Here is a 19,289-nt window from a genome sequence, read left to right as displayed (position 1 = left end):
TTCATAGCTTTAAATATCAGAAAGATGAGCTGTCTATTCCTGTTTTTCTTTCTAAGTCATTATAGACTTTATTTTGACATCAATCTTGGCAATGGAGGAAATGCATGCCCTTTTCATTTTTTCCACAAACTTGGTATTTCTGGCCCTTGCATATTGAGGTTTTGTCACATGTATGCCATCCTGAAAAGTTGACTGTGTTGCCGAGTGTGTGATGTGCTCCCCTAGACCTTTCCCTGCTGCCGGTTAAGAACTTAACAGAGTAGACTCCAGTGAGCACCTCAGTAAGGACCAGTTACTGCTAGCCGTGTGCACATAATCAACATGTACTGCACATACTTTGTTCTTCTGCCTGAATATAGTTTTCCTTTTCTCACCAGTAGTTTTTACCATCTGGGAAATTACTACTCTTCTCTCTAAAGTCACTCCATGCTTCATCCTTTCATGTTCAGTGGTATCTACTTCTTTTCCAAGGCTTGTTCCTATCCCTAAAGCCCCAAATTCATTTTCCTCTGCTTCCAAATATCATAAATGTTCTGAAAGCAGGGACCAGGTCATATTTATTTTTATTTTCCCACCCATGGTATAATGCCTCTCATATATTATGGTCTCAGATGTACTTATGGAAAGAAAAAAGAATGTTTAAATGAATGTTATGATCTGCATGTCAATGCTGTGAGAAGGGAAAATAATGTTCAGCATGTATATTCTAAACAAGGAATCTCAGAAAAACACTACCGTTGTTTTCTTCTAGCAAGCCAAGTATATATTCGCCTTACCACATGGTATGTGGTTTCCTCTCCTGACAATGTGAAATTTCTCACATTGTGTACTCGTTACTTTTCTTAGCCACACTTAGTATTGATCTACAAAAGCAAAGGCTTTTCCAATGTACAGTCATAAAATCAATGAAGGATATTGTAAGGTGTCTTACAGTTGGGAAACTTAAGCAAAGAACCTTTATAACAGACACTAATTAAATCGAGAAGAATGTGAAAAATGAGCTAACTTCTCATGGTAAGAATTTGGAAGCTTCATTAACTATTGCAAGCAACAAATTTGCTAAACACTTAGAGTGTTTAGCAAACTGGAGGCGTTAATACATGACCTAAAATTCTCTGAATCCTTTAACAATTACCTCACTGAATCATATATTTGAAAAATCGTATAGTGTTTAAGAATAAAAAACAGATCTGGGTTTGGTGTTGTGCAACTGGTTAAACTGCTGCTTGGTATGCCCCCCCATCCCATATGACAATGGCTGGTCCAAGTCCCAGGTACTTCATTCTTCTAATCCAGCTTTCCTGTAATGAGCCTGGGAAGCAATGGCTAATGGCCTAAGCACTTGAGTTCCTGCCTTCATCGTGGGAGACCAGATGGAGTTTCAGGTTCTTTGGCTTGGCCTAGCCCAACTGCAAATGTTGCAGGCATTTGGGGGAGTGAATCAGCAGATGGAAGATATTGCCCTCTCTTTCTCCCTTATAAATAAATACGAACAAATACATGAACATTTAAAAAAAATCTTGTATACAATTTCAAATGAAGCACTTTAAAATTTACCTAGTTTGATTTCATACCTAGAACTAAACCTAATGATTGCACTTCATTATTTTAACATCATCTCTTATCTCCCAGTGTACAACAGGATTTTAAAATGATTCGTGACTTAAAATATAAACTGTTTTACTCACTAATCAGTTTTTTAAATTCTTTTTAACCTTGAAAGAGTTCTAGGAAAATTTGATTTTAAGTGTACTCATAAGTATGAAAAGGAAATCCAGAGCTGTTTTACTGTTTTTTAATATTCAATTACATCTCATTTTCAAAGTCTTAACACTAAGCTCTATTTTTTCTAAAGAGCAGCTTTAGTAGTAGGTTGCAAATTGCAGGAAAGTGTCATTCATTAAAGAAGCTACTCTGAATTTCTGAACTACTTTATAAATATTAGTGGATTTCTTGTGATGAATGAATTGCAGACCTGGTAGTGTGGAATTTGTTTAAGTAAATGTCTGTTGACATTAATCTATTTTGACATTAGATCTGTTTGCTGTTAAACTTATTCAGTAAATTAACACTTAGTGGCTTCACAGTGGCTTTTTCAATTTGGTTACTGATTTTTATGTAAAACTTGGGATTAAGATAATTAATGCAATGATATCTACTTTAATATATTTATGTACAACACACACATATATATATATATATATATATATATAAAGTAGCTTCAAAATCTTGTCTAGAGATGTAGAATTTCTTCCAATTTTCTTTAAACTTGAAGTGGTCATGTTCAAATAAATTATAAATTTTTTTCTCAATCATATTTAAATATTTTATTTTGGGGCTTGATCATAGCCAGAATTACTGTGGATATCAACTGAATTTATAAGGTTGCTTAATGGTATTTTCAACATACTACAAGCATTTAATATAGGATCTTGCCTCTAAATTATTATTTTTTAAAGATTTTTTAATTTATTTATTTGAGAGGTAGAGTTACAGACAGTGAGAGGGAGATACAGAGAGAAAGGTCTTCCTTCCATTGATTCACTTTCCAAATGGCCGCAACGGCCAGAGCTGCACTGATCCGAAGCCAGGAGCCAGGTGATTCTTCCTGGTCTCACATGTGGGTACAGGGGCCACAGCAGAGAGCTTGATTGGAAGAGGAGCAGCCTGAACTACAACTGGTGCCCATATGGGATATTGGTGCCACAGGCGGAGGATTAACCTACTGCACCACTGCATTGACCCCTAACTTGTTTTTTTTTTATTTATTTATTTATTTATTTATTTATTTGAAAGTCGGTTACATACAGAGAGAAGGAGAGGCAAAGAGAGAGAGGTCTTCCCTCTGCAGATTCACTCTCCAGTTGGCCACAACTGCTGGAGCTGCACCAATCTGAAGCCAGGATCCAGAAGCTTCTTCTGGGTCTCCCATGTGAGTGCAGGGGCCCAAGGACTTGGGGCATCTTCTACTGCTTTCCCAGGCCATAGCAGAGAGCTGGATCAGAAGTGGAGCCGCCAGGACTTGAACCAGCGATTATATGGATGCTGGTGCTGCAGGCTGCAGTTTTACATGTTACTCCACAGTGCCACAACGCCACAGGGCCGGCCCCACTTCTGAATTATTAAGAAAGGTAGGCTGGCACCGTGGCTCACTTGGCTAGTCCTCCACATACAGCGCTGGTACCTCGAGTTCTATTCCCAGTTGGGGCACCAGGTACTAGTCTCGGTCGCTCCTCTTCCAGTCCAGCTCTCTGCTGTGGCCCAGGAGGGCAGTAGAGGATGGCCCGAGTGCTTGGGTCCCTGCACCCGCATGGGAGACCGGGAGGAAGCACCTGGCTCCTGACTTTGGATCAGCACAGCGCCGGCCGTGGCAGCCATTAGTGGAGTGAACTAACAGAAGGAAGACCTTTCTCTCTGTCTCTCTCTCCCACTGTCTATAACTCTCTCACTCTCTCTCTCTCTCACACTAACTCTGCCTGTCAAAAAAAGAAAAAAAAAAAAAGGTAAAAGCAATGTATACAATGGTGCTTTATAAAGAAACTCAAAATAGGACTTAAAGAAAAACACTTACTCTTCCCCAAATATAATCAAATTATCTATTTTTTTCTAGCTTTGGTGTTTTCAGTATTTATTTATTTATTTATTTATTTATTTATTTGAAAGGCAGAGTTACAATGAGGCAGAGTTAGAGAGAGAGAGAGAGAGGTCTTCCATCTGTTGGTTCATTCCCCAAATGGCTGCAACAGCTGGAGCTGGGCCGATCTGAACCCTGGGGCCTGGAATTTCTTCCAGGCCTCCCACACAGGTACAGGGACTCAAGGACTTGGGCCATCTTCCACTGCTCTCCCAGGCCATAGCAGAGAGCTGGATCTGAAGTGGAGCAACTGGGGCCCATATGGGATACCAGCACTGCGGTGGTGGCTTTACCTTTACACCATAGCTCTGGCCCTGGAATTTTGGGTATTTTAAAGATGTTGCTCTCCTGTCCACTAGTTTGCACTGTTGAGGTAGGCAAACTGGTGCTTTCCTAATCTTTATTTCTCTATGTATAACATCTCTATTTGGTCCTCTTTAAAGACTTTTTAAATCATCGGATTTAATCAATTGGATTATGATGTGTCATGTGCATTTTTCTTGATTCTTGCATTTGGTGATTGTTAACTTCTTAGATCCTTGGGTTTATATTTTCCAAGTTAGAAAAATCTCAGCCTGGGGCTGGCGCTGTGGCTCAATGGGTTAACGCCCTGGCCTGAAGCGCCGGCAGCCCATATGGGCACCTGTTCAAGATCTGGCTGCTCCACTTCCAATCCAGCTCTCTGCTGTGGCCAGGGAAAGCAGTAGAAGATGGCCCCTGCACCCACATGGAAAACCCTGAAGAAGCTCCTGGCTCTTGGATTCGGATAGGCAGAGCTCCGGCCGTTGTGGCCAATTGGGGAGTGGCCCAATGGATGGAAGACCTCTCTCTCTCTGTCTCTACCTCTCCTCTCTCTGTGTAACTATGACTTTCAAATAAATAAATAAATCTTTTTTAAAAAAAGAAAAAGAAAAATCTCAGCCTTTGTTTCTTCAGTTATTTTTAAATGCTCCTCCTCTTTTTTTTACAGGCAGAGTGGACAGTGAGAGAGACAGAGAGAAAGGTCTTCCTTTGCCGTTGGTTCACCCTCCAATGGCCGCTGCGGCCGGCGCACCGCGCTGATCCGATGGCAGGAGCCAGGAGCCAGGTGCTTTTCCTGGTCTCCCATGGGGTGCAGGGCCCAAGCACCTGGGCCATCCTCCACTGCACTCCCTGGCCACAGCAGAGAGCTGGCCTGGAAGAGGGGCAACCGGGACAGAATCCGGCGCCCTGACCGGGACTAGAACCCGGTGTGCCGGCGCCGCTAGGCGGAGGATTAGCCCAGTGAGCCGTGGCGCCGGCCTCCTCCTCTCTTTTTCTTTCTCTTCGGGGACTATTTGACCCTTCGAGGTTTCTCCAAAGTTGGAATGATCTTTCTCTCTCTCCCTCCCTGTAGCTCTCCCTGATTTCTGCTCTGTGAATTCTAAAATGGTGCTTGCATCTGATGGCTCTTGTGTGAGCTACAGGTACTTAAATTTTGTGTGTGGCTCTCTCTTCAGTTTTGGGCAGTTGATCAGTACTAAGTTGAATTGTAACAAGGATCTTCTAAAAGTATCTTTAGATATCTCCATGTAGTTCTCACTTCCCCAGTGTTCAGGATGATCTCCACTAGACATCTTGTTTTACTGCATTTTAGCTGTGTCTCCACAAACAGGAACATTGTTGGGTACTGACTGGGTTTCACCTTCCTGGGCCCTGGTCTGAACAATGAGTTAAGCTGTTACTACTACCTGGAATACTTAATTGATTACGTTCACTTCATTTGCTTCTCATCTCTTATTGTTCACTCTTTATTGCAGCCTAATATTCAATGTCTTAAATGTCATTGTTTCATAGATTTTTTTTTTTTCTTCTCTCTTAGGTGTTTTCAGTGGTAAGATAATTCTAGTCTCCCGTTACTCCATCTTGGTCAAAGAAAGTGTCTGTGTAGGTCTTTATACGATAGTAAGGATACATATAGGTGGAAACATAAGTTTCTGTGAAGGTTTACATTATATTTTTAAAAGGTCTGTAGGGGCTGGCGCTAATGAAGACGCCACCTGCAGTGCAAGTATCCCCTATTGATGTTGATTCGAGTCCCGGCTGCTCTTTCTCCCATCCAGCTCTCTTCTATGGCCTGTGAACGCAGTAGATGATGGCCTAAGTGCTCCCCATGTTGGGGAGGCCCAGAAAAAGCTCCTGGCTTCTGGCTTGGGATTGGTGCAGCTTCCGCCATTGTGGCCATTTGGGGATTGAACCAACGGATGGAAAACCTTCCTGTCTGTCTCTTCCTCTCTCTGTCTATAACTGTACCTCTCAAATAAATAAAAAATATTTTTTTAAAAAAGGACTATAAAAATCAGAGTACACACAAACATCTAAATGAATACTGCACACTACTCATTATTCAGTCTTGAAAAGTGTGAAGTTAAATTAAGCATTTTCTTTTTTTAATAAAGATTTATTTATTTATTTTATTTGACAGCTAGAGTTACAGACAGTGTGAGAAAGACAGAGAGAAAAGTCTTCTTTTCTTTGGTTCATCCCCCAAATGGCCACCCATGCCGGTGCTGTGCCGATCCAAAGCCAGGAGCCAGATACTTCTTCCTGGTCTCCCATGCGGGTGCAGGGCCCAAGCACTTGGCCATCCTCCACTGCCCTCCTGGGCCACAGCAGAAAGCTGGACTGGAAGAGGAGCGACTGGGACTAGAACCTGGTGCCCAAATTAAGCATTTTCACACATAACTAATGGTCATATAAATTGTTGCAGCCCTTTTATGTTTAATTAGAAATAGAAAAAACTAGTAATAATTTAGACCCAATAAATCTTACTCTCAGATGCTATTTTATGGAAAAATACTATGCTTAGTGAAATAAGCTAATCTCAGATACGTGGCAGTTAATTACAATACAAAAAATGTATAGGAATGAAGGGGACAGTTTGCAGTATGATTGTGTTTTTAGGCCTTGTTTATACTTCTGTGGAACTGTGGTCTTTCTACTTTTTACTTGTTGAATATTATGGTTAGTGGTGAATTTAGACTGTGATTATAGAGTGGATTAAAATTATGTCTTTGCAAAAATTGATGAAAGGATGAGGGGGGAGGGGGAGAGGAATTTCAGGGGAGAGGTAGGTGGAGAGAAGTGTGGTTGTCTTCTTGGAACTGTACTTATGGGATACATGAAATAAGTTCTTTTTATATTAAGAATAAATGACAGGGCCAGTGCTGTGTTATAGTAGGGTAAGCCTCCACTTGGGAGGTCGGCATCCCATATGGGTACATGTTTGTGTCCTGATTGCTCCTCTTCCAATCCGGCTCTCTGCTATGGCTTGGGAAAGCAGTAGAAGATAGCTCAAGTGCCTGGGCACTTGCACTCACGTGGGAGGCCATGAAGAAGCTCCTGGCTCCTGGCTTTGGATCAACTCATCCCTGGCTATTGGAGCCATCTGGGGAGTGAACCAGCGGATGGAAGACTTTTCTCTCAGTCTGTCACTCTGTCTGTAACTCTTCCTTTGAAATAAATAAAGAAAAAAAAATTTTTAAAAAGAATAAAATAATAAATACAATTTAGAAATAACGTTTATTTACAAGTAAATTATGCATCCACATGTATGTGGTCACCAAAACAATGTTTATGGATAGTTTATTCAAATGGAAATATTCTTGTTACACTGAAAATTGAAATTGTTTATCTAGAATCTATTAGTTTAAGTATTATAAAATTGCATTAAATATTTTTCATTAATACATCAATATAATAAAAGTATAATACATGCTAGCCTAATGTCATGTACTCTGTTATACACACTTGGGGCAGTGTCAAAAAACTAGTATTTGCTTGTTTTCTAATGAGATGAGAAAATGTGTTACATAAAAAAGTATAGAAAACCATTGGATCAACTATCTGTATTAAAGAATGATGCTTGGAGAGTGAAATTACAGTTTATTTTTGTTATAAAAATAGCCTATTTGATATTTAATGGCATTGTACCTGTGCATTTTGTGGGCAAATGAAGTGTTTCTGTATGTAGTCATAGTGTTTTGTCGTTTTGTATCCTCTCCATTGAGCCAAATGAACTTCTCCTAACTATGCTGAGGATTTTTTTTTTCTTGTTTATATGCCCAAAGGGTTTGTATTATACTGTTCTTAATTAAAAAGCCACATTATTATTCAATTTCATGAATTTTAACTATATTAAATTCCTTTTTCACATTTCAGAATCTTTTATTATTGAAAGTATCTACCTGAAAGTAATGAAATTTGAATGGTGAAGAGACAAATTACATGTGTTCTACTGAATAATAATTTCATAGTATTTGGGTCCAGAGAAGTTGAATCATACATTCAGTTACATTGTTTGTTTTGTGTTTTTTTTTTTCCTTAATTTTCCTTTCTTCTTCCAGGTTATCATAATAACCATGTATTTTATGTTACCAGTGAGCTTACTTTTGGGATAATACAGAATATATTGTATTCTATGTTATATTCTGTTCTCTTGCCTGGATGTAGTTTGATGGCATATCATTCAAAGAAATATGGGGATTTGAAAGAAAAGAGAGGTACAATAATGTGAAGTCACCTCGTATTTGGTCAGGTAGTATAAATATGTGTGCAGTATAAACAGATAACCGCTTGAAAGGCCTTCAGGGAGCTGCTATTACCAGTGCAACAACTAGGTTTCATTAAGATTCACTAAGCAGAGGGAACCTTCAGAAAAAACACTGAGTGCAGTTTGATAATGCTTTATTACGAATGACAGATAACACAGTGAAACGTTTTTATAAGAAAGGTGAGAAATATAGTTACAGGATGCATAGATTAGGATTGGAGTCTGAAAGAGTTGAGAGTGACCCAGGAACCCTGGCTTCTTGTGTTGATGGACATACTCAGTGATAAACAGCTTGATAAAATTATTATGAATCTGGGACACCATTGTGGCATAGTAGGTAAAGCTGCTACCTGAGATGCTGGCATCCCATATGGGCATCAGTTCAAGTCCCAGCTGCTCCACTTGCCATCTAACTCTCTATTGATGTGCCTGAGATGAGCAGTAGAAGATGGCCAGAGTACTTGGGCCCTGCGCTCATGTGTGAGACCCGAATGAAGCTCTCAGGCTATGGCTTCAGCCTGGCACAGCCCCAGATGTTGTGGTCATTTTAGGAGTGAACAGTGGATAAAAGATTCTCTCTCTCTCTCTTTCTCTCTCTCTCTCTCTCTCTCTCTCTCGTGTGTGTGTGTGTGTGTGTGTGTGTGTGTGTCTGGAACTCTGACTTTCAATCAAATAAAAAATAAATATTTTAAAAAATTATCATGGAGCTATCACAGCAGGAAGTGATTGTGAACTTTTCAATCTTAAAATGAGGTTGGGAGAGATATTTCCAGAATCATGTAAGGCTCTTTGTCGCTCCCCGTCTTCGTGGAGGAACGACACAGGACCCTGCGCTGTTCTTTTGTCTGCTCGGCCCTCCCCGGGTTTGCTGCTGGTTCTTCCTGGGTTGGCTACTGTCCCTTCCACCTCCGTGGAAGGGCGGTTCCCCCTGGCCACTTTCCCCACTTCCGCAGGGGAGCGGCACACCGCCGGCCGGCTCTCTCGGGGGGCTGCACAGGTGTTCCTTCAGATGTTCCCCTTAGATGTTCCTGGTGCATGTTGTCTCTCTCCTCCTTTATAGTCCTCTTCCACCAATCCCAACTCTGCTACCCACACGCCGAGTACGCTGCTCTCCTCCAATCAGGAGCAGGTCCTACAGTTTATTGGTTGAACTGGAGGCAGCTGTGTAGAAGCTGTTTCTCCCTTCTCAGCGCCATATTGTGGGAGAGCAGATGCATAGAATAAGTCTTAATTCCAGTAACTTAGTCTAGTCCGAGTTGCTCCCCACACTCTTGGTCTGTCACTTGTCTTCTATCAGCTGGCACCTTTAGACAACAGTGGACAAGGTGTGAGGAAGGTTTCCTCCAGAGTTCAGTTACTATCTTATCCTCGACAACTAGAAACCCACATCATTGGACTTTCACATCAAGCACATGAATGTTGTGTGCTTTCAGTTGAAGCAGGACTCTGGATTATCATGGTAGCAGACATTAAACACATAATTTTATTTCATATGATTGAATTTATGCTAAAATATGAGAAAATTCAAGTTACAGAAAGAACAGCATAACATTTTTATAATTCTGAAAAAGCCTTAGAGTTACTGTGAAATACATCTTAGAACTAGTCCAGCTAGAAGATAAAATGTACATTATAAAAAACTATGTGTGAATTTCTAAAAATTTTTGCAACAAAAATTTTGTTTTAATTCCTTTTCTCCATGAACATTTTGAAGCCCCCTCATATTTAATCTTACTTTTGTTAAAAGAAAAACTGAGATCAATTCCATTTAACCAAGTTTACTTGAGTAAGACAGTTGTTCTAGAACAATTCCAAATCAAAGATAGTTTTAAATATTCCTGTCTTACATTGTGGTAAGTATAAGGAAGCTAATTAAAGCCAGTTTATTTCAGCTTAACACTTTCTTCTAAGACCTTAATGTGAATTTTCTCTAAGGGATTAATCTAGAAATCTTTTGTTTTTATATAAAGTAAATAAATAAAATTAAAATTTCTCAGCTGGACAACCAGTTTACAGAAAATCAAATTCACTAGCCAAGTTTTACCACCATGTAGTAATGTGCAAAATGAGCCTTATAAAAACCTCTTTGGTGAACAAATGCATATATGGAAGTGGGCACTAGATTTGGACCCCATGCTATCTCTGAAACAGTGCCAGTGGCTAGTATTTTCTGAACTGAATATGCACAAGTACTGTACCAAGTGTTCATTTTTAAAACAAACTCAAGTAATCAGGTAATTTCATCCCATGTTCCTAACCAATGCTGCTAGTATATTACTTCTTATTGTGACTTTGTAATAGCCGTGAAACCCCTCTGTATTTCAGTTAAATAAAAAATGAATGTGTTTATATGTGTGAGTGGATTCATACAAGTGATTTTAATCTTAAAGGCAAAATAAGACTTGTTTATCTGCCATTGCTGTTAACAAGACCCTAAACTTAACCACACTGCTGATCAGCAAGCTCAAGGAAAAGTGTTTATCTTCTTTCTCCTCAAATTTGTGGATGCATATAATTAGTAATGAATTATAATGTAAAAGACAAAATTAGGAAGCATTGGAAGAATTTTGTTTGAAATATTATTAATCTTATTTACTTGTGTCACTCATAATATTGATTTTTTGGTAATTATTCCTACTTAGTGTTGTTTGGGACATTTTGGAATATTGTTTTAAAAAATTTAAAAAAAGACTTCATAATTGAACTACAATATGAAAATTAATATAAAAGAGCTTAGTAAACATCTCAATTATATTTGATATCTTGTCATTTTTTACAGGTTATAAAACGTGATTGAACTGAACATTTATTTGCTTGATCCTCATCATGAACCGTGCTTTTAGCAGAAAGAAAGGTAACTATTGACGTTTTAAAGGACTTGGGAGGCAAATCAATATTACTATGAAAATAAAGCAGAGTTATTAAAATATCAGTGTTTCTTATTATCAAACGTTATTTCTTGCGAATGTGATCACATGAGGGCAATACAAATTTGCAAGCAATGCTAGTTATCTTTCTCTGGTTATCACCCTAATGAAAGAACAAAGTCATCCATTATACTTAGTTTACAGGACATATATGGTAATATATACCCTGATAATTTTATGCTATATTGTAAAATTACAAAGAATAAAATGGTCTGAAACCTATCCTAACTTTGCTTTATGTAGACATATAATACCATATTCTAGGAGCTTATATAATGTTACAGTGATATAAATGAACTCGTGAGTATGAGAGTTTGTATGAGTGCACACGTAAGTGTTTTATGTATGCTGTTACTCAATAATATTGCTGATGGGAGGATTGCTGATGGGTGTTTTAATAATAATGAGGCCCAAATAAGTTATCATTCATTTTCAGGTAAGAATATATATATTTTTAAAAATTTATCTATTTATTTGAAAGGCAGAGTTACAGAGAGGCAGAAAGAGAGAGAGAGAGAGAGAGAGAGAGAGAGAGAGAGAGAGAGGTCTTCCATCCACTGGTTCATTCCCTAGGTGGCTGCAAGAGCCAGAGCTGTGCCGATCTGAAGCCAGGAGTCAGGAGCCAGGAGCTTCTTCCAGGTCTCCCACACTGGTTGCAGGAGCCTAGGGACATGGGCCGTCTTCTACTGCTTTCCCAGATCATAGCAGATAGCTGGATTGGAAGTGGAACATTTTTAAAAAAACTTGGTATTCAGAATAGTTTCAAATTTAAAAAACAAAATTGTGAAGTAGTACATAGTCACCATATAACTTACACCAAACTTCCTCTATTTTTAACATCTCAAGTATAATATACTTGTCACAGATAATGAACCACACCCAGCCTCCCTTATTTTTTTAAAATTTAACTCCCCTCTATCCCTCACACCCCTCCCAGCCTCTAGTAATCCACATTCTCAGTTCAGATTGAGCTTTTTCCTCTTAGTTCCCACATATGAGGGACAACACGAGGTATTTGTTGTTCTGTGCCCAACTTATTTCATTGAACATGTTGTCCTCCAATTCCATCCACTTGGTACAGATGACCATTTTTCATTCTTTTTTTATGGCTGAATAGTACTTTAGTGTGTAAAATTACAAAATTTTCCTTTTTAATTCATATGATAATATGCACCTTGGTTGATTCCATATCTTGGCTCTTGTACTCAGTGCTGCAGTAAACATGGTGGAGCAGGTGTTTTTGATACAATTATTCCATGTGTTGTGGATATGTACTTAGTAGTTGGATTGCTAGATTATATTATTATAGATTATTCCAGTTTTTTAAGAAATTTCCAAACTGTTTTCTGGAGGTACTGTACTAATTGTTATTCCCACCAATAGTATATAACATTTCCTGTTTATCCACATCCTCTAACATTTGTTACTGTGTGTATTTTTTGAAGATAGCTGCTATGACAGCAGTGAGATGATACCTCATTGTATTTTAGATTTGTGTTTCCCTGATGGCTGTTGATATTGAGAAATTTTTTCATATATTTTTTGGCCATTTGAGAACTGTCTATTCGAGTCCTTTTCCCATTCCTAACAGGGTTTATGATTTTTTTGTTTTGTTGAGTGTTTTTAGTTTCTCATATATTTTGGATATCAATCTTTGCCAGATAAGTAGCTTGCAAATATTTTCTTCCATTCTATTGGCATTCAATTACTGTGCTGATTGTTTGCTTTGTTGGGTAGATTTTTTGAGTTTGATATAATCTTTTTTTCAGTTTTGTTTGTACTGGCTGCACTTCTATGGTCTTATGCAGGAATCATTGCCTACACCAATGTCTTGAAGTGTTTCCACTATGTTTGCCATCAGCGTTTTCATAGGCTCAGGTCTTACATTTATCCTTGATAACCAGAGATGCAGAAATTCTCAACTAAGTATTAGCAAACTAAATCCATGTACAACATCATGTGATCTACAAACATGGATAGTTTGACCTCCTGTCCAGTTTTGATGCCCTTTATTTCTTTCTCCTCCCTAATTGTTCTTGCAATTATTTCCAATATCATATTGAATACAAGTGGTGAAAGTGGGCATCTTCTTTAATTTCAGTTCTTAGGGGAAATGCTTTCACCTTTTCCCCATTCAGTATTGTGTTGGATTATCAAAAATTCCAATTCATATTCTAATATGTGGATAATGAACAGTGCAGAGCCAGTGACTAGAGTGATCTGTTCCATGCAGTCAGGCACGGTGTGTTCTCTCTTTATAGGGTATAAAAGATTAATCTGTTCATTTTAAAATGTCCGTGTAAGAAAGACAGGATAATGTAAGGATTTTCAACACAGGAAGTATAGCTGAGAACTCTGTGGTAATGGGAACTCTTTTTCAGTGTTTGAAGGGCAGCCATTGAGCCTTGGGCTAGGTTTAATGAAGGACAAATGGGAGTAAAATTATAAGGTCATTGACTTAATATAGGAAAGAATTCAAGTACAATTACCAAAAATTATAATGGAATTACTCAAATTATTAACTCTTTGTCACTATCATGACAGAGGTTTAGGCTTTTGGGTATGATATGGGAGAGCAATGTTTTTAGTAGGAATTTCGATAATGTGACTTTAATGCAATCCCAGGAAGCTAGAAATTTCTTACTTTACTTATTTTCTGAATAAGGAGAAACCAAAATGATATTGACTACAGTCTGTACTTTGCTTCTCATTTGAAACATAGGCCAAAAGTAAAATAATGTTTCTTTTTATATCTTTTACTACTAACAAGCCTAGAAATTTTTCTGTGGTATGTTGAAGACGTTTTAATAAAGTTATTGAAATTTTATATCAGAAAGTATGACTATAATCATGCTCTTTTATTTTTAAAAATGTTTTTAGATGTTTATATATGCTTACAATTTAATTTTTGTGGAAACTCATTTCTAATTAAGTATTTATTTGAAGGGTATTCAAAATGGTTTTCATTGAGAAATCATTGAGAAATTGTGCTTAAAAGTGGCACAAATAACCAGCAACTACATATTTGTTTCATTTGAATTCAGAAGGAGAACCACAATGGGGAAAATTGGAGTGATTTGAAGAATGAAGAATCAGCAGTATTTATTATTTCCTGTTTTGCTTCACTCTTTCAAACTTTCGTTTGATTTTTTTATTTTGAAAGTCTAATGACTTACTATCCTCACAAGAAATTATTATCAATGTTGTACTTCAACTCTGAGTTAAAACCTGATCTTGGAAGTTCTACCATGTATCTTCAATTCTTCAATCCATTCTTTTTTTTTTTTTTTTTTTTTTTTTTTTTTTTTTTTTTGACAGGTAGAGTTATAGACAGAGAGAAAGAGAGAGAGAGAGAGAGGGAGAGAGAGAGGTGTCTTCCTTTTGTTGGTTCACTCCCCAAATGGCCACAATGGCTGGAGCTGCACCAATCCGAAGCCAGGAGCCAGGAGCTTCCTCCTGGTCCAAGCACTTGGGCCATCCTCCACTGCCCTAATGGGCCACAGCAGAGAGCTGGACTGGAAGAGGAGCAACCGGGACTAGAACCCGGTGCCCAAATGGGATTCCAGTGCTGCAGGTGGAGGATTAACCAAGTGAGCCTCTGCGCCAGCCCCTCAATCCATTCTGACTCTCTAACTAAGGATATTGAAGGAAAAATTCCTAGAACTTCTCTGTTCCTGGTTTCAATGGCGTTGGGTGAATGAATTTTAATTTGAAATGGACAAACATGAATTTTAGAGAGTTCATATATCCTGACTACCTGGAGCTATAATCTTATCCTTAAGAGAATACATAATTCAGGTCATTTTCCAAAAACTAGCATTAATATATACCATAATAAGTATGCTAAACTGATCTTCTGTATATAAAGAGAATCGAAAATGAATCTTGATGTGAATGGAAGGGGAGAGGGAGTAGAAAAGGGGAGGGTTGCGGGTGGGAGGGACGTTATGGGGGGGAAGCCATTGTAATCTATAAGCTGTACTTTGGAAACGTATATTCATTAAATAAAAGTTAAAAAAATAAAAGATATTGCAAAAAAAGTATTGTAAATAAAGCAAATGGTCTTCTATAAGAAACATTTCATAGAAGACTCAGTTTACTTGGTCATCATGTGCATGCAATCTTAATAAGTAATCCTCTACCTCAAAAACCCAAAAAAATCAATTTAAAACTTACCCATAGTCTTTGTTTTTGATAAATTTCTGAATTACTTATTTGTTATTTTTCAATTGAATTAGCCAAATACTTCACTGATTTTTCTTTTCAAATGTTCACTTTGTGTTAGAGTTGCTTAGATATTCTGAAAAAACACAGAATATATCAGAATTGCATAATTTTATCTATATTGTAAAGCTCTTTAAAAGTTAGTCTATCATAATCATAGATTAATTTTTTTAGGATTTATTCATTTGTTTTGAAAGTCTGTTACAGAGACAAAGGGAGAGACACAGAGAGACATCTTCCATCCACTGGTTCATTCCCTGGCTAGTACTAATCCAGGCTAAAGCCAGGAGCTTCACCCAGGTCTCACGTGGGTAGCAGGGACCAAAACATTTGTACCGTCTTGCACTGCTTTTCCCACTCCATTAGCAGCAAGGTGGATCTGAAGTGGAGTAGCTAGGACATGAACCAGCACCCACTTGAGATTCTGGCATTATAGGCAATGGTTTTACCCTCTCTGTGATGACACCAGTCGCATATTTATTTTTAAATTTTTTAAAAAATTATTTATTATTTGAAAGTTGGAGTTACAGAGATGCAGAGGCAAAGAGAGAGAGAAAGAGAGAGAGAATCTTACATCTGCTGGCTCACTCGCCAGATGGCTACAACAGCCGGAGCTGGGCCAGTCTGAAGCCAGGAGCCAGGAGCCTCTTCCGTGTCTCCCACTTGGGTGCCAGGGCCCAGGGCCTTGAGCCATCTTCTACTGCTTTCCCGGGTGCATCAGCAGGAAGTTGAATCAAAAGTAGAGCAGCCAAGATTTGAACTAGCTCCCATGTGGGAGCCTGCAACACAGGTGGCAGCTTTACCCACTACACCATATCACCACTCCCTCTAGATTAAATTTTAATAAGTATTTATTTTTAGATTCTTTTCCTATGTTATCTTTCTCTTTTAATTTTTAAATATTTTTTAAAAAATTTATTTGAAAGGCTTCTCAGGACTCACCTCAAGGCTCACCCACACATATATATGAGTTAACGTAAAAAAGTCTTGCTCTGTGGCTTCTTTTTTTTACCCATGTATAAACTAGGCTGATAGTAAGGAATCATTTTAGAAATACTTTATAAGTGTACTGCCTATGCTAGGGGTTATGTAATGACCAACCACTACTCCTGGGGGCTGAGAAGTGATAGAGAGAGAGGGGGAGAGAGAGATTTTCCATCCACTGATTCCTTCCCCAAATAGCTGCAATGGCCATGGCTTTGCCACGAGAAAGTGAGGAGCCAGGAACGTCTTCCAGTTCTCCCACGTGTGAGCCCTTGGGCCATCTTCTGCTTTCTCAGGCCTGTTAGCAGGGAGCTGGATGGAAACTGAAATAGGACGTTAAGAAGCACATATATGCAGTGCCAGCATCTCAGGCAGCAGTTTAACCTGCTATACCGCAACATCGGCTCCTGACTTTTAAAATGTTATATATTCTATTTGCACATCAAAATAAATCTTTTATTAACATGGATAAAACATAGCATGTTAATAAATGTGATTAATTATGCTTTTGTTGACTTAATCAGTTGACATCCTGGTAAGCTGATTTAATCCTTTTATATAGCATTTAGAATTCAATATTTAAATATTATTTTTCTCTCAATGAAAATTTTATTCGAATACATCTATTCATCCAACAGCATTTAATACATGTAAGGCAGGTGCTTTCACTATGTTAACCTCTGGTAATAAATAAATTTAGTAAAGTTCTGCATCTTTTTTGATGAGACCTTAATCTAAATGTGTTTTGAAAGGCTGAATTTGTTGACACAGCAGTCAGCATGGTTTGACATTTGTCAAACATTTTAGATGTTGACATTTCCATTCATGAGGGTATTCGTATTGGGATAGAGATTTTATTTTAATTTCAATGAAGGATAATACGTTTGGGAGTGTCTGTATTCCCATTTTTGCACTCATTCCATTTATCTAATTGTTTCTGTGGCACATGTAATGACCAAGGGTCAGTTTCTCAGGACTCACCTCAAGGCTCACCCACACTTATATATGAGTTAATGTAAAAAAGTCTTGCTCTGTGACGTCTTTTCTTTTACCCATGTATAAACTAGGCTGATAGGAATCATTTTGGAAATACTTTATAAGTGTACTGCCTATGCTAGGGGTTATGTAATGACCAACCACTAAAACATTAACATTTGGTTTTGAGTGAATGCAGATTTTTGGCATTGTGGAAAGTGTAGTTTATGCACCGATAAGTTAACATGGTTATTATTTTTTTTATATACCAGAAGCAGCTGAACATACCCGCCCTTCTTCCAGATCACAGCAATATGAGACAATAGTAAAGGTGATATCATCAATTTATAATAATAGTGGCTGGAACTACAGCCCACACACTTGATCAGCAATATGTTTGCTGAAAAGACAAATCAATTAGGAATTATCCACCACCGAGTCCTAAGGGTCCTGTGAGAAATGGTACTTCCCGGGCCAGCACTGTGGCATGGCAGGTAGGGCGGCTGCCTGCAGTGCCGGCATCCCATATGGGCGCTGGTTCGAGACTGGGCTGCTTCACTTCTGATCCAGCTCTCTCTGTGGCCCGGGAAAGCAGTGGAGGATTGCCCAAATCCTTGGGCCCCTGCACCCACATGGGAGACCCCGAGGAGGCTTCTCTTTGTATTTGCACAGCTCTTGCCGTTGCAGCCTTTTGGGGAGTGAACCAGAGGATGGAAGAATTCTCTTGCCCTTTCTGTCTCTCTCTCTTTGCCTCATTGTAACTCTGCCTTTCAAATAAATAAATAAATCATTAAAAAAAGAAAAAAAAATTAGTGGATGACAAAAAAAGGTAATGCTCTCTGTCTCAGAATTGTTATGAACCATCATATTCAGACTTTAGTCAGAATTTACATCCTTTTGAGAAATGTTGTATGATTTGGAAACAAGACATGAAAAGAATTGAGTGAAGGCATAAAAAGAGAATTGGGGTATCTTTTTTCCAAAATTAAGTTGGTTGACGTTTTTGTTGTTTTGGTGTACAGTACTGTGGTTTATTAATTTTATTATACAAGGCCAGACTCCATCCCAAATCTAGGCACAAATTATTCTTGAATTAATCATATCGTATTACCATCCATTAGCAATTATAGAAATATAATTAAATGAAAATCTTTACAAAAAATAAATATTTCACCCATTAAATGTAAATATCAATATTACTTTTTGAAACTTATGATAAATTGTTTTTCAAAATATTTCATCCAGTGGTCTGAAATAGCCCCAGTGTTGTTTAGCCTTCATGTTTTGTCTTAGAAATTCTTTTATATTTGCATTCTATGCCATACACATGTTTAACATAAATATAGTGCATTATCCTTCAACTGTTATATAATACTTGATATTTTCAGGGCATATGCCATTTTCTTTGTGTTTACAGATTCCTCAAGTCTGAGAAAAAATATTAGTGTTTTCAGATCTTTGCTTACACCATTTAAGAATATAGTACATTAAACATTGAAAATACTTTGTTAATAATCTAGTATTCCTTTTCACTGTGTATTTATTTAATATTTTTAATGGTAAACTATTCATTTGGTTTGTCCTGTGTACAATACTGTTTCAAAAATTTTAAATTCCCTGGCAATAAGTACACCCAAAACTGTAGTTATGTGTACCAACTGAGACAAAATGCAATTGATGACTAATAAGTCTTAATCCAAAAGCCAATTTTGGGGGTGTAATCTTTTTTTTTTTAAATTTTTTAATTTATTTGACAGGTAGAGTTATAGACAGTGTGAGAGAGAGACAGAGAGAAAGGTCTTCCTTCCATTGGTTCACCCCCCAAATGGCCGCCACGGCCGGAGCTTCGCCGATCCAAAGCCAGGAGCCAGGTGCCTCCTCCCGGTCTCCCACGCGGGTGCAGGGACCAAGCACTTGGCCATCCTCCACTGCCTTCCCGGGCCACAGCAGAGAGCTGGACTGGAAGAGGAGCAAC

At 38.1% G+C, this 19,289-nt stretch overlaps 1 protein-coding gene across 10 annotated transcripts in view; it reads left to right on the top strand.

The window, feature by feature from the left end:
- Window positions 1-19,289, top strand: part of GULP1 (GULP PTB domain containing engulfment adaptor 1) — a 311,569-nt gene that overhangs the window by 185,997 nt on the left and 106,283 nt on the right. For all 10 annotated transcript variants that reach the window (XM_051848376.2, XM_051848368.2, XM_070070491.1 and 7 more), the window contains one exon: window positions 10,984-11,058. In XM_051848376.2, the coding sequence (XP_051704336.1) occupies window positions 11,031-11,058 (28 nt within the window). In that variant the 5' untranslated portion in view covers window positions 10,984-11,030. The remainder of the gene's footprint in view (window positions 1-10,983; window positions 11,059-19,289) is intronic.

The sequence above is a fragment of the Oryctolagus cuniculus genome, chromosome 3, assembly GCF_964237555.1.
Source record: "Oryctolagus cuniculus chromosome 3, mOryCun1.1, whole genome shotgun sequence".
Classification (NCBI taxonomy): domain Eukaryota; kingdom Metazoa; phylum Chordata; class Mammalia; order Lagomorpha; family Leporidae; genus Oryctolagus; species Oryctolagus cuniculus.
The sequence above is the reverse complement of the archived record's forward strand: the minus strand, read 5'-3'. Positions and strand labels throughout refer to the sequence as shown.